Source organism: Lithobates pipiens, unplaced genomic scaffold, assembly GCF_037356315.1.
Source record: "Lithobates pipiens isolate NorthernLeopardFrog02 unplaced genomic scaffold, aLitPip1_a1.2 Scaffold_30, whole genome shotgun sequence".
NCBI lineage: Eukaryota > Metazoa > Chordata > Amphibia > Anura > Ranidae > Lithobates > Lithobates pipiens.
The window spans coordinates 40,100,440-40,116,282 of NW_027507791.1; the positions used below are offsets into that span (position 1 = coordinate 40,100,440).

A 15,843-nucleotide genomic window follows, 5' to 3' on the forward strand; every position below is an offset into this window, starting at 1 on the left:
GTCTCCTTACTGATAAAAGGGGACTCTGATCTAATGGTGGTCTCTGGGGGGGGGGGGCACTGATATAAGGGGGAGTCTGAGCTAAGCCCCCTTTCACACTGGGGAGTTTTTCAGGCATTTTTCAGGCACTTTAGCATTAAAAAGGCGCCTGTAAAGCGCTTGAAAGAAGCTTCATCTGCAATCCCAATGTGAAAGCCCAAGTGCTTTCACACTGAGATCCCTTTCACACTGGGGCATTTTTCAGGCGCATTAGCTTTAAAGAAAGCGCCTGTAAAGCTCCTGAAAGAAGCCGCAACTGCAATCCCAATGTAAAAGCCCGAGTGCTTTCACACTGAGGTGCTGTGCTGGCAGGGCGTCAAAAAAAGTCCTGCTAACAGCTTCTTTTCAGCACTTTTGGAGCAGTGAATACACCGCGCCTAAAGGGCCCCTTCCCATTGAAATCATTGGGAAGCGCCTGCAAAGCACTTTTGGCAGCAGCGCTTTGTGGGCGCTTTTAACACTTTATTTGGGGTTAAAAGTGCCCCAATAATGCTCGAAAAACGCTGATAAAGCGCTGCTAGTTTAAGCTGCGCTTTACGAGCGTTTTTCGGGTGCTAACACTGTGAAAGGGCTTTTAAAGCACTCAGGCTTTCACATTGGGATTGCAGATGGGGCATATTTCAAGCACTTTACAGACACTTTTTTTTAACACTAAAGCGCCTTAAAAACACCTGAAAAACGCCTGAAAAACGCCCCAGTGTGAAAGGCGTCTAAGGGCGGTCTCCTTACTGATATAAGGGGACTCTGATCTAATAGGGGTCTCTAAGGGGGAGGGTGGGACACTGATATAAGGGGGAGTCTGATCTAAGGGGGGTCTCCTTACTGATAATAGGGGACTCTGATCTAATGAGGGGCCTCTAAGGGGGGCACTGTTATAAAAGAGCCCTGATCTAATGGGGGCTCAATGATATAAGGGGGACGCTGACCTAATTGAGGTTTCTATGGGGGCCCCTGTATTATGAAGGAGGTGACACAGACCCCTGTATTATGAAGAGGGTGACACTAATACCTGTCTTTCAAAGCACAAATAGTGTCTTTCTACAGTAAATCATTTGGAAAATTGTGATTAACCAGATATGATTATAAATGTTATTTAATTACATTATATGTGCATAGTGTATACTACAAACAAAAAATAATTGCCACGCATCGTTAATGTGTTGAACTTTGGCATGAAAAAAGGTGGCAGCCCTATGTGTGTGTGGGACTGTAATAAAGGGCCCCGCAATGGGAGTAAAGGGCCCCGGGCTCAAAAGGGAAGTGCCCGGGGACCAGAGGAAAGGGCCCCAGGACCAGTGGCAAGGCCCCTGGGACCGATGGAAAGGGGCCTGGGACTGGGGGACGCTTCATGGTTTCTTGCACCGGGGGCCCTGAAGGTTCTTGTTAGACCTTTTCTTTAAATTTTTTTCGATTTTGGAAACAATGGACTTTCCCAAAATTAAAACCATATTCGTGTTTTTTTTGTTCGAGAAAATGTTTCCATCCCTTTCCCGCTACAAATGAAACAAGAGAGTGATCCCATCTTGATGCTTCCCCAGGCTTTGCACAAGTTTTTTTTCTTCATATGACCTCAAGAAGAAGAGTCTGCTCTGGTACCTTATCTCAGTCATCAGCTTATCCTCTCCTGTCCTCTGCAAGGCTCCCTGAGCCCAAGGGTCCCAAACAACCCCATACTGGACAAGCAGGTTCCTTCTGCTCCAAGCATATGCATAGGCCTCTAAGGTTTAAGCCTAATCACTCAGCTGTTACTCACACACCCTACCTAGGCCACAGCCTGGGGCGGGGGGGGCAGAGAGAACACCTGGTCCTCCCCAAATATGTATACTCTCCACCAGCATTTGCCCATGGCAATAAACCTCCTACTGGTTGGCTAGGGGAAGCATGAATATTCATAAGTCAGTTTTACTGTAGCTTCTCACATTAATACCCCAAGGGTCCCAAGCAACCACACACTGGTTGTTCCTTCTGCTCCAAGCATATGCATAGGCCTCTAATGCCGCGTACATACGGTCGAATTGTCCAGCAGACTTAGTCCGGCAAACAATCCGCCGGCCTTTCTAACGAATGGACTTGGCCACACACGGACACACAGAAAGTCCGGCGATTTCTAACGCGATGACGTACAGCACGTACGACGGGACTAGAAAAAGGAAGTTCAATAGCCAGTAGCCAATAGCTTCCTTCTCGTACTTGCTTCTGAGCATGCGTCTTTCTTAGTCCGCCGGACTAGCACACTGATGAACGGACCGCTGAAAGCCAAGTCCAGCAGACAAATTTTGAGTCTAAACTACTTTCTAAGTCCGCCGGACTTTATGATGAAAAAGTCAGCTGGAGCCCGAATTGTCCGCGGCGTAATGCGGTCCGGTGGACTAAGTCCGCCGGACAATTAGATCGATAAGTCTTATGCCTAATCACTCAGCTGCTCCTCACACACCCTCCCTAGGCCACAGTCTGGGAGGGTGGGGGGGGGGGGGGGGTGCAGAGAGAACACATGGCCCTCCCCAAATATTTATACTCTCCCCCAGCATTCACCCAAATAATCCTTCTACTGGTTGGCTAGGGGAATATTCATAAGTCAGTTTTACTGTAGCTTCCCACATTAATACCAGAGTTACCAGTGGCACCTACTGGTAGAAAGGAGAAACTACAGCACCACTGAGTTTAGGGGTCTACCACCCAGCAGTACTCAATTTAGCTAGCAGTCTCTGTTTAGGACAGGGCGGCTACATTCAATTTGAACCTATTGTTTATATCAGTTACAGGAACCAAAGCTTTTTCTTAACTTGTGAAATAAGAAAATCATCAAACTCTCACTAATTGGGGACCTAATGGACTGGCTCAGCAGTGGGTGTGTCATAAATATGCAGAGAGACCACTGCTTACACACAGAGAGCAAGGGTCCTTCTCTACATCGTGTTGGCAGAGAATAGGCTTTTTTTTTTTAGTCAGGCTGTGGATGCTTTCTAACGCAAGCAAACTGTGATTTTTTTTTTTGATGGACCTACAAGGTAATTAGTTGATTAAACTGAAAGCTAAGTTGGGATTTAATATTAAAATATACTGTAGATACAATATTCATACCATGGTAATTATCAATCTTATGCTTGATCAAACGTCTCTTTTTAAATACAGTGGTTTCTATCATTCCCTGTGCCTCCATGAAAAGTCTTTCTGTTGAGGAGGGTGAAGACGTCGTTCTACAACTGGACTTGAATAATATCCCCCTCACTTCTGTCACCTGGGGCTATGAAAAGTTCCTTATTGCCACCACAAAACCAGGCAAACCACTGGAGATGGGAGACCATGGCTCTGACTATACAGGGAGACTAGATTCCAACTTAAAGGATGGCTCATTAATTATCAAATCCTTGTCCCCCAAAGACATGCGGGTTTACCGAGCTGAATTATTTAACAGCCAAAATAAATACATCTGTGCGCAAATATATGATCTCAGGATTAGCGGTAAGTAACTCAATGACTTTTACATTTTCTGGTTCAAATATCTACAAAATACCATTGCGTACAAAAATGGATACATTATTATTGTTTTTCAATCATTTTGATTCATGTTTTATTTTATTTTATAAAGTGTAAGATATAATGCAGAAGACCAAAAGTGTAGGTACTGTTAGCTTCTCATTGTGCGAAGGAGTAGGAGACAACTGCGAGAAGGCTAGGATATACTTAAACAAGGGAAGTAAGGATGCTATGGGTTTAAGGTGGCAAGGGTGGGTATTGATATGGCAGATGGAGTTGTGGAAAATGCTATTTCTGGGGTATGGAAAGGAATGAGCAGGGAGGGATAGGGGCAGGAGAGTAGGATGTTGTGCCAAGATGGATTTCGGCCATCCCACCTGAAAGAGTGGGGGTCAATTCGGCCATCCCACCTGAAAGAGTGGGGGTCAATAAGGATGGGCGATGGGCGTGAGGGTAGGGAAGACTGCAGAGATGAGGTCAAACAGAATTAAGGGGGGGTGGGAGCTGGAAGTATAGAGCGTAGCCTGCCAGCAACTTTAAAACGAATATTATTTTCAGTGGTCTCGTGACCACAATGACTCCTTTCACAATGTTCTGAGACATGGCAGGGAGATGTGTGGTTCAATCCCAAGTATCTGGTCAGTGTCATGATATTGACAATGAGTCTCTGTCAGTAAGGCTCCATAGGGGCTGGGTGGGTGCATGCAAGCTGACAAATTGACCACAGGCAGGACATTGCCTAAAGAAGTAAGGTTGCAAAATTGACTATGCCACCACACATGTCTGTCTATGGTCAGAAGAGAACGGGAAGCCCTGCAGCATGGGTTGGACTGATACAATCACCAGATATTTAGTCTGCAGTATGACATGTAGACAAAAAAAATAGGCAGTATTATACATACGTGGAAGGAAAAAGGAACCTTGAAGTGCACTTGTCTGTGTCTCATTGATAATGATAATAAGCTCCGACACCTCAAGGAAGGGAACCAATTATGGCGCCAGCACATTCCTTTAAATACATGCCTTAGCTCAGAACCAGGTCTTCTACAACCAACACAACCCAAAAACTTTCTGGTAGAGTCAAGTGTTGGCCTTGTTTTTTTCCAATCTCTGTTTATTTCTCATCAGTCTATCATTATCGTTTTCACAATCCACAAATCATTTTACACAATCCATTAATTGCATCAAAAATATTGTGCAACATTAATGTGTCTCAGTAATGACTATTCATATCATTTTAGGAAATGGAGGATTGTCTCCAAGAATTGCAGGTAAGTAAAATATTCAATGTGTTGAAAAATGATTATTATTATCATAAAATTATTACTTTTAATTACATCACCCTGAACCATTCACGTATGGCCTTCTTCAAAAAAAAGCTGCTTTAGAATTTTTTGCTCGTGCTTGAAAAAAATTAATATTCTTGAAAATTTCCTAAACCCCCCCCAAACATTATTTCTTAAACCCTTCCAAAACATTATATTAAATTTTCTGAAGACAGAGATTCTGGAGAATAAAAGAGTGGTAGTAATAATTTTTTTATGTCACGTGATATTAGCACAGCAGTTTATCAAGGGCAAAATTTTGGTAAAATATTCTAAAGTTAATTTTATGGCACATAAAAGCAATATATTACCAAATTTGTAGGTAAAGTTTAAAAAGCGAAGTAGCGCAGAGTACAAAAGATATCCAATATGCTAAGTCTTAAAGCTGCATGAGCTAGAAAATTGGCCAAAAATTCCAGTATCCTATATTTTCCATAGGCCATGCTTTTAAAGCCCTTACAGGTCATCCTTTTAGCGTTAACTTTGAATATTGGGCCCAAAATGGCACAGGGAATGCGCAACATGTATAGCAGATTCAAAATTTCTGTAGGTTGGACTTGATGTCTTTTTTCGACCTCACCTACTATGTAACTATGTATGTAAGTTCCCCCAGAAACATGTATTTATATTCGTATGTACAAGTTTGAGATGGGGTGGGACTCAAATTTTTTTGAGGGGTTTAAGTGTTTGTGTGTAACTTTTTCACATTTACATTTTTTGTTTGCAAAACTTTCTTTTTCATCTCATAGGGGACCAAACGTCCCTCACGTGATGCTATTTTGTTAAAACGGGTTCTCTTTAATAAGACATTAAGGGTCTTTAGACCCCCTGATGTCAGATTGTGCTCCATTAGCTTCCCTGGCTACAGTGGTCGAGGAAAGTTACAGCCAAACTCGTAAATGATGTAATACACGTGCTTCTGGATTCTTACTATGTAGGGAAGATGGGTCAACAGATGTTCTCTGGTTTCCTTCTCCTTTACCCGGTGGTACCCTCTGTACCGATACTGGGTCTGCAGGTGGGAAACATGGAGGGGGGGCCCTGCACGGGGGTGGGCACACTACCGGGGATGTGTGGAAGCGATTGGGCAGCTGCTCCTCGCCTTCAACATCAGTCAAACAAACCAACATTTTGGAGCCATGCAGCGTCCTTTCCTCGAGGTGACCCTACGTGGCCCCCGAAATGTTGACTTACTTTACTGATGTCACATCGCATGAATAAAAGACTGTATGCATTTGCAGCGGAGTCCTATTCATTGTCTGAATCATGCTTAGAAATATCTTTTAAACATTTTACAAAAATCATACCACTCATTCAACTAATTTTTTTTTGTGTCTTTTAATAGATTTTAAAGAATCGTGTAACGGCACAAGACAAATATTTTCACGCCTTGGGGCAACTGTTACTCTACAAGCTCCCAGTCATTCAGGAGTAGCATCTATTGTTTGGGATATTAATAACATCGATCACCTAGCAGTTACTAGGCCGGGTCAGATAGAACGTCAGAATTATTGCTACTCCGAGAGACTTTCTGTCATGAGTGACGGATCTTTACGGTTGTCCCGGGTAACCGCCAACGATGAACGGGTCTTCAGAGCAGAGCTCTATACCAATAACTGGGTCCACTGCTGCGCACAGTTTTTTGAAGTAAAGCTACAAAGTAAGTCTAAGACTTGTAACATTTGTGTCTTAAAGGGTATTTCCATTTTTTCAGCCATGTTGGGATAATACCTATTTTATATTTTCTGCATGCCCCCATGTCTTCACATAGCATGACAATTGCAGCTTACCCTTTGCAGATCTCCTTTAATGGAACTTCCAGGGGATGGGGAGCTTTGTTTTTATCATAATTAACTCTCTCCATACTGTGCAAGAAGATATCATCTCATCAGTAGTACTAGATTTGGTAGAAGATCATTGCTCTGCTCAAGGCTCCGATCCCCCATAACAGGAGCTGGTTCTTCATAGTCATAGGCTACTAGGATCAACTCTACAACAACTCCAGGAATAGAAAGAGAACAAATCACTCAGGAATACTTCATATTCATTTATTCATCAGTCCAATGAAATAAATAGTCCTTTCAAGATGAAAACAACCCAATGCATTTCACTCAGCAAGGATCTTAATCATAAAGTTGCTGAAGTTCCTGGAGTTGCTGTTGAATAGATTTGAACCCTAGTAGAGAGGCAGAAGATAATTTGCTCTACTCAAGGCTCCAATTCCCTGACTCTCACCAACAACAGGAGCTTTGTTTTTACCATAGTTAACTCTGTCTGTACTGTGCAGGAAGATAGCATCTCATCAGTGGTACTAGATTTGAACCCTAGTAGATAGACAGAAGATCATTGCTCTGTTCAAGGCTCGGATCCCCGACTCTCACCCATAACAGGAGCTGTTTTTTTCATAGTCATCAGCTACTAGGATCAAGTCTACAACAACAACCAGGAATAAAAAGAGAATCACTCACCCGAAAATGCTTCATATCCATTTAGTCATCAGTCAAATAAAAAAAAATAGTTCTTCCAAGATGAAAACATACCAATGCATTTCACTCAGCAAGGAGCATAATCCTAAGGTTTCTGGAGTTCCTATACTTGCTGTTGAGTAGGTTTGAACCGTAGTAGATAGGCCAAAGATCATTGCTCTGCTCAAGGCTCAAACAGGTGCAGGTTCTTCATAGTCATCGGCTACTAGGATCAACTCTCCAAAAACTCCAGGAATAGAAAGAGAACCAATCATTTAGTCATCAGTCCAACTAAACAACCACTCCATCAAAGATGAAAACATCCCAACACGTTTCACTTGACAGGGAACTTAACCATAAGGTAGCTGGAGTTCCTGGAGTTGCTGTAGAGTAGATCTGAACCCTAGTAGATAGGCCAAAGATCATTGCTCTGCTCAAGGCTCAAACAGGTGCAGATTCTTCATAGTCATCGGCTACTAGGATCAACTCTCCAAAAACTCCAGGAATAGAAAGAGAATCACTTAGAAATGCTTCATATTCATTTAGTCATCAGTCCAACTAAACAACCACTCCATCAAAGATGAAAACATCTAAACATGTTTTACTTGGCAAGGAACTTAACCATAAGGTAGCTGGAGTTCCTGGAGTTGCTGTAGAGTAGATCTGAACCCTAGTAGATAGGCCAATGATCATTGCTCTGCTCAAGGCTCAAACAGGAGCAGGTTCTTCATAGTCATCGGCTACTAGGATCAACTCTCCAAAAACTTCAGGAATAGAAAGAGAACCAATCATTTAGTCATCAGTCCAACTAAACACAACCACTCCATCAAAGATGAAAACATCCCAACATGTTTCACTTGGCAAGGAACTTAACCATAAGGTAGTTGGAGTTCCTGGAGTTGCTGTAGAGTAGATCTGAACCCTAGTAGATAGGCCAAAGATCATTGCTCTGCTCAAGGCTCAAACAGGTGCAGGTTCTTCATAGTCATCGGCTACTAGGATCAACTCTTCAAAAACTCCAGGAATAGAAAGAGATCCAATCACTTAGAAATGCTTCATATTCATTTAGTCATCAGTCCAACTAAACAACCACTCCATCAAAGATGAAAACATCCCAACAGGTTTCACTTGGCAAGAAACTTAACCATAAGGTAGTTGGAGTTCCTGGAGTTGCTGTAGAGTAGATCTGAACCCTAGTAGATAGGCCAAAGATCATTGCTCTGCTCAAGGCTCAAACAGGAGCAGGTTCTTCATAGTCATGGGCTAATAGGATCAACTCTCCAAAAACTCCAGGAATAGAAAGAGAACCAATTATTTAGTCATCAGTCCAACTAAACAATCACTCCATCAAAGATGAAAACACCCCAACACGTTTCACTTGGCAAGGAACTTAACCATAAGGTAGCTGGAGTTCCTGGAGTTGCTGTAGAGACCTGAACCCTAGTAGATAGGCAGAAGATAATTGTTCTGCTCAAGGCTCCAATCACCGATAACAGGAGCAGGTTCTTCATAGATATCAGCTACTAGGATTAACTCTACAATAACTGCAGGAATAGAAAAAGAACCACTGACTCAAAAATGCCTCATATCCATTTATTCATCAGTCCAACTAAACAAGCAGTTCATTAAAGATGAAAACAAAACATCCCAATGCATTTTACTCAGCAAGGAGCTTATTCATAAGGTTGCTGGAGTTCCTGGATTTGATGTACAATATATTTAAACCCTGTCTGTCATGACAAAGGGTTAAAAGCTTAGGAGTGTTATAGAGCCTTAGGGCATTATGCTGCCTCATCACCACCTTTTTAACTCCTAAAAGTCTGGAACCACACGCATTGTGACTCCATTCACTGAAATGGCTTGCGTTCAGCAAGTGGCACTGCCCAGGGCCGGGACAAGGGGTAGACAGAAGGGGAGGCTGCTCTGGGCACTGTGGTATCATGTGAGGTGGGGGGGGGGGCACCACAAGTAGATTGAGGGGAGGATATCTGTGTTGAGAAGGGGGATTTGGGGGGCGGCAGGGAATAAGAATCGTTCTAGGAGGGCAAATTTGGGGAAGTGTGCTAGAAGTGGTGATTTGGGGGGGATTGGTGTTGGAAAGAGGGATGGGGAAGAGGATTTGTGCTAGGAGGGGGGATTTGGGAGGTTTGTGCTATAAAAGTAATATGGTAGAGGGGGATATATATATATTTTTTGGGGGGGGGGGGGAATTTGTGCTAGTAGGGATGATTGGGGGGGAGAATTTGTGCTGGAAGGGGGGAGATTTGGAGTGAGAAGAGATGATTTGTGCTTGGAGGGAAAATTTAAAGAATAGAGGATTTGTGCCAGGAGAGTTTTTTGTTTTGGGGAAAGAGAGAGGATTTGAGTTTGGGAGCAAAGATTTGTGCTGGGAGGGGGATTTCAGAAGGGGGGAGGTTTGTACTAGGGGGAATTTATGCTTGGGGTGGCAAGCATGCAGATTAATACTCAATTTTTTTTGGGGGGGGGTGGGATTTTCGCTGACACAATGCACATACATCTTGGGAGGGGGGCACAATTTGATGCGTTCACCCTGGGCTCTTGATGACCTTGTCCTGGCACTGGTACTGCCCACCGAATGTGACAGGAGTTTAAATTGTTGCCCGCATATGCCCAAATCTGCTGCCCTTGCAGATTAAGAGGGACTGGATGGGAGTACATAAAAACATGGTTCAACTATATGTTTTTACCAGAGTACCCAGTCGCATGATTGGATGATGGAAGTCAGAAACGCTTCATCTCAACCACAAAGCTAAGGGAAAGTTCCTTAGTGAATGCCAGTTGTTCTATGATGTTGATTGTTGTGTGATACACCATGCTTTAGCAAACTAAATATTAGAAGTTTGGGGTTTACATCTACTTATGGAGTGCGAGTAATAAAATAATTCAAATTTTTAACTTTATATAATATAATATACATAACTGAATTTTTTATTTGGCCGTTGTTTATTGCCTAATACAACCTGACATTTCCTTAGTGCCCTTTATACTTGTTTCGCACATTGCGCAACCAGAATTTTCTTGAATTGTTCCTTCAATAAAAACAGGAACGTTGTAAGTTTCTAAACACATGGAAACACATGGAGATAAAGAACTGTAAAAAGTGACTTCTGCTTTTCAGGAACACGTCCAAATTTAGACATTTTTGGAAAGATGCTTAATCGGAATAATATCTTGAGATCATTGACATTGATAAACTGCATCGGCTGAAATAGGTATAGGAAAGTGAATGAGCTCATCAAATAAATCCAAGTGTGGCAAGCAGCTCAATGCCTAGTCCAGGGATTAGAGTTGCCAAGAGTTTCTTTTGCCTTTATCACCCCCCTTTCATGTTCCCCTAAGGCAAGCAGGCCTACTGGTACATGGTTGCTCCCAGGTCTGAGGGCACAATGCAATTGTTTAAGGCCAGGTGGCACCAGGTCTAAGTGAATGAGACAAGGATGGATATCTATAGTACCTCTGATGAAGATGGCTATGGCTAGTAGCAGAGTCCTGGTAAAGTACTGGGTCAGGATAGGCAGCAGCAAGCATAATCCAGTAGAGTTCAGGGCAGGTATCAAGCAAGTGGAATCCAGTAGGTAGTGCTAAGGTCCAGGCAGAAAGCAAAAAAGCATAATCCAGTAAACAGTTCTGAGGTCAGGGCAAGTAGTGAAGAAGCATAATCCAATAGATAGTCCTGAGGTCAGGGCAGGAAGTGAGCAAGTGTGATCCAATAGACACTTTAAAGGTCAGGGCAGGTAGCGAGCAAGCGTAATCCAAGAGACAGTTTCAAGATCAGGGCAGAAAGTGAGCAAGCGTAATCGAGTAAACTGCTCCGAGGTCAGGGCAGGTAGCGAGCAAGCGTAATTCAATATACAGTACCGTGGTCAGGGTGGGAAATGAGCAAGTGTTATCCAATAGACTGTTCCGAGATCAGGGATAGAAGCAAGCATAATCCAACAGACAGTTCAGAGGTCAAGGATGGAAGCGAGCAAGCATAATCCAGTAGAGAAAGCTCCAAGGTAAGGTCAGGGGGCAAGCAAACACAACCCAATAGACACTCTAATTCAAGCAGGCCTACTGCTACATGGTTGCTCCAGGGTCTGAGGGCACAATGCAGTTGTTTAAGGCCAGATGGCACCAGGATTAAGTGAATGAGACCAGGATGGATATCTATAGTACCTCTGACAGAAGATGGCTATGGCTAGTAGCAGAATACTGGTAAAGTACTGGGTCAGGATAGGCAGTAGCAAGCATAATCCAGTAGATATTTCTGAGTTCAGGGCAGGTAGCAAGCAAGTGTAATCCAGTAGGTAGTGCTAAGGTCCAGGCAGAAAGTGAAAAAGCATAATCCAGTAAACAATTCTGAGGTCAGGGCAAGTAGTGAAGAAGCATAATCCAATAGATAGTCTTGAGGTCAGGGCAGGAAGTGAGCAAGTGTGATCCATAGACAGTTTAAAGGTCAGGGCAGGTAGCGAGCAAGCGCAATCCAAGAGACAGTTCCAAGATCAGGGCAGGAAGTGAGCAAGCGTAATCCAGTAAACCGTTCCAAGGTCAGGGTGGGAAATGAGCAAGTGTTATCCAATAGACAGTTCCAAGTTCGAGGATGGAAGCGAACAAGCATAATCCAGTAGAGAAAGCTCCAAGGTAAGGGCAGGGAACAAGCAAACACAACCCAGTAGACAAGTCCAAAATCAGGGCTGGTAGAGAGCAAGCATAATCCAGTAGACTACTCCAAGGACAGGACAGGAAGAAAGCAAGCTTGATCCAATAGACAATTGCAAGGTCATGGCAGGTAGCTAGCAGGCGTAATCCAATAGACAGTTCCAAGGTCAGGGCAAGAAGTGTGCAAGTATAATCCACTAATCAGTTCTGAAGTCAGGCCAATTGGCAAACAAGTGTAATCCACTAGACAGTTCTAGGGTCAGGGCAGGCAACGAGCAAGCTTAATCCAATAGACGGTTTTGAGGCCAGAGCAAGAAGAGAGCAATCATAATCCAATAGACGGTTTTGAGGCCAGGGCAAGAAGAGAGCAATCATAATCCAATAGATGGTTCTGAGGCCAGGGGGCAAGAAGAGAGCAATCATAATCCAATAGACGGTTTTGAGGCCAGGGCAAGAAGAGAGCAATCATAATCCAATAGACGGTGTTGAGGCCAGGGCAAGAAGAGGGCAATCGTAATCCAATAGATGGTGCTGAGGCCAGGGCAAGAAGAGAGCAATCATAATTCAATAGACGGTTTTGAGGCCAGGGCAGGAAGAGAGCAATCATAATCCAATAGACGGTATTGAGGCCAGGGCAAGAAGAGAGCAATCGTAATCCAATAGACGGTGTTAAGGCCAGGGCAAGAAGAGGGCAATCGTAATCCAATAGACGGTGTTAAGGCCAGGGCAAGAAGAGGGCAATCATAATCCAATAGACGGTGTTGAGGCCAGGGCAAGAAGAGGGCTATGGTAATCCAATAGACGATGTTGAGGCCAGGGCAAGAAGAGAGCAATCATAATCCAATAGACGGTGTTGAGGCCAGGGCAGGAAGAGAGCAATCATAATCCAATAGACGGTTCTGAGGCCAGGGCAGGAAGAGAGCAAGCGTAATCAAGTAGTCACTCTAAGTACAAATTCAGGTGGCAATCCAAAAGAGTAGCCTGAGTGTAAGATAGTGGTCAGCGACAAGCAATCGAAATGATAAGTAGCACATCAAGCTGGGTATGACAGCAAGGGAGCTAGCTAGCCGATCCTGTCACAAGGCCAGAACCCTTGGGCTTGTGATACCTAAATCTGGTTCTAGAGAAGCATAGCCAATTGGAGCAGTGGAGCCAGGGGCAGGGGTGTGTAGCTGCTGGCAGATGATGGAGTGACCTGCTGCCTAGCAAAAGGGATGCCCAGAAGGAGCCTGCCACCTCCAGCCAGGCCAGGCCCCCTGGAGGCACCATTATGTTCTGCACTTTATCACTGCTGTTACCCAGGACATTTCTAAACCATTTCAGGTTCACTTTAAGGTGAAACTCAAAAATGTTATTTCAAATTGTACTAGTCAATTAAAACACAAGTAAATGTAGCTAAATTATCTGTTACCTAAATTGTATTTATAGACATCATTTTATAACTTTTATTTTTTTTTTGTTTGTCCAGAAAAAGATTCAACAATGTCTTCCGTGATCTATCAATCGTTGTCAGGTTGTGTTCTCCTTCTTCTTGTCCTTATATTACTCCACCACATTAGGACAGAGTGTACAGCCAACTGATGAAGGTTTTTTTTTCCTACGCTGGTCCGAAGAAAAATGAAAAACACACAAATGAAATTTGTAGTTAATTTATGAAATATTAAAAATGAAACTGGAAAAAAACTAAAAATATTCATGACCATACATATCTGGCTACAAAAATATGGCCTCCAACCTCTAATTGTATGTTATATGTGCTTGCTGTTCCACCATATACGTAGTTATATAGTTAGTTAGTCAGGTTGAAAAAAGACCATCTAGTTCAACCATAAAAATTCAATAAAAAAATAAAATGTATGGAAATGTATCTTGTTCTCTCTTTTTTTTTTTTTTGTTGCTTCCTTTGTGTGAAGTCCCTGGTTTTCCCGCCAGTCCCTCCGCTTTCCTATTAATAACTGACCACACAGAGTGATCAGTTTTCAAGCTGTGCTGGGAACCCAGCCTGCTCTCTTCCAATGATCAGACTTGTTCCGACACCCTGCTCAGCCATTAACTGGGAAGATCAGTGTGCTGCTGTTTCTCCCCCCCCCCTCCAGCTCTTATACAGCTGAGAATAGAGGGAATGTGATCACTTAAAAAAGGGGAAAATGTATTTATAATGTCTTTTATTTATATATATATATATATATAAGTGTTAATAATAATTATAATAATTATTATTAACTATAATTATTATTATTACTAATTATAATTATTATTATTATTATTATTAATTATAATTATTATTATTAATTATAATTATTATTATTGTAATTATTATAATATTATTATTAATAATAATAATAATAATAATAATATAAGTGTTTTGCATTTCATTTCTATTCTATTCTATTTCCACCCCTGTCCACAACACAATTCAAACGCACAACGCAGGGCATGGCGAATGTGAGTTATCACCATGAACATCAGACTGAAAGCAATAATTCTAGGACTATAATTCACAGTTAGCTCTAAATTGATGACCCGTAAAGGCTTTTAAATCATTGCCTATGGACAATTCTGTGCAGCATCGTTTCTTAAGATTTCACAATTTTAATCTGGCCTTAAGCTTGGCTTGATATTATTATTTTTTTCATTGTGCAATAAATAGTTTCCCTGATATAAGCAGCTTGGTCCGCCCGTGGCTTCTTTCCTTCTTCCCCCTTTGTTTTTTTTTTTTTTTTCTTCTTCTGCTTTTTGAAAACTTTAATGTTTTTTGGAGGTGTTTAACCACATGCCGAACCCGGCCCATAGCCGAAAAAGACAGCTACAGCGCCGTCGGCTTATTCTGGTTGGACGTCCTCACAGAAACGCGCTTCCGCGAGCCCCCTGGGGTGCGCACCCGGGAACATCCGTGACCGCCGGGTCCGCATCACAGATCACAGTAAATGGCCGTTTACCACGTGATTGCTCCTTCAAATGACGGAGCCTCATTTGTACCGAACGGTGTGAGAGGAGAGAAGGAGAGATCGTTTGCATCACTGTGGGCACTACAGATCCAGCCCACGGCGCTGTTCAGTGTCCATATTCTGCCAGTACTCTGCAATACTATTCAATACTCTGCAATACTATTCAGTACGCTGCAATACTATTCAATACTATGCAATATGCTGCAATACGCTGCAATACGCTGCAATACTATGCAGTACGCTGCAATACTATGCAATACTATGCAATACGCTGCAATACTATGCAATACTATGCAATACGCTGCAATACTATGCAATACTATGCAATATGCTGCAATACTCTGCAATATTATGCAGTACGCTGCAATACGCTGCAATACGCTGCAATACTATGCAATACTATGCAATACGCTGCAATACTATGCAATACTATGCAATACGCTGCCATACGCTGCAATACTATGCAGTACTATGCAATACGCTTCAATACTATGCAGTACGCTGCAATACTATGCAGTACGCTGCAATACGCTGCAATACTATGCAATACGCTGCAATACTATGCAATACGCTGCACTACTATGCAGTACGCTGCAATACGCTGCAATACTATGCAGTACTATGCAGTACGCTGCAATACGCTGCAATACTATGCAGTACTATGCAGTACGCTGCAATACGCTGCAATACGCTGCAATACTCTGCAGTACGCTGCAATACGCTGCAGTACGCTGCAATATTATGTAATATGCTGCAATGCTATGTAACACGCTGCAATACTCCGCAATACTCCGCAATACTCCGCAATACTCCGCAATACTATGCAATACGCTGCAATGCTATGTAATACGCTGCAATACTCTGCAATGCTATGTAATACGCTGCAATACGCTGCAATGCTATGTAATACGCTGCAATACTCTGCAA

General features: G+C 42.7%; 1 protein-coding gene across 2 annotated transcripts in view; it reads left to right on the forward strand.

Annotated features, from left to right (window-relative positions):
* LOC143942676 (uncharacterized) overlaps positions 1 to 15,843 on the forward strand; it is a 153,693-nt gene that overhangs the window by 5,044 nt on the left and 132,806 nt on the right. The window contains exons 2-5 of one of the 2 annotated variants that reach the window (XM_077464055.1): positions 3,172 to 3,501; positions 4,758 to 4,787; positions 6,187 to 6,501; positions 13,437 to 13,835. In XM_077464055.1, the coding sequence (XP_077320181.1) occupies positions 3,172 to 3,501; positions 4,758 to 4,787; positions 6,187 to 6,501; positions 13,437 to 13,549 (788 nt within the window). In that variant the 3' untranslated portion in view covers positions 13,550 to 13,835. Of the gene's footprint in view, positions 1 to 3,171; positions 3,502 to 4,757; positions 4,788 to 6,186; positions 6,502 to 13,436; positions 13,836 to 15,843 lie in introns of those variants that run through there. The other variant, XM_077464056.1, reaches the window with a different exon arrangement.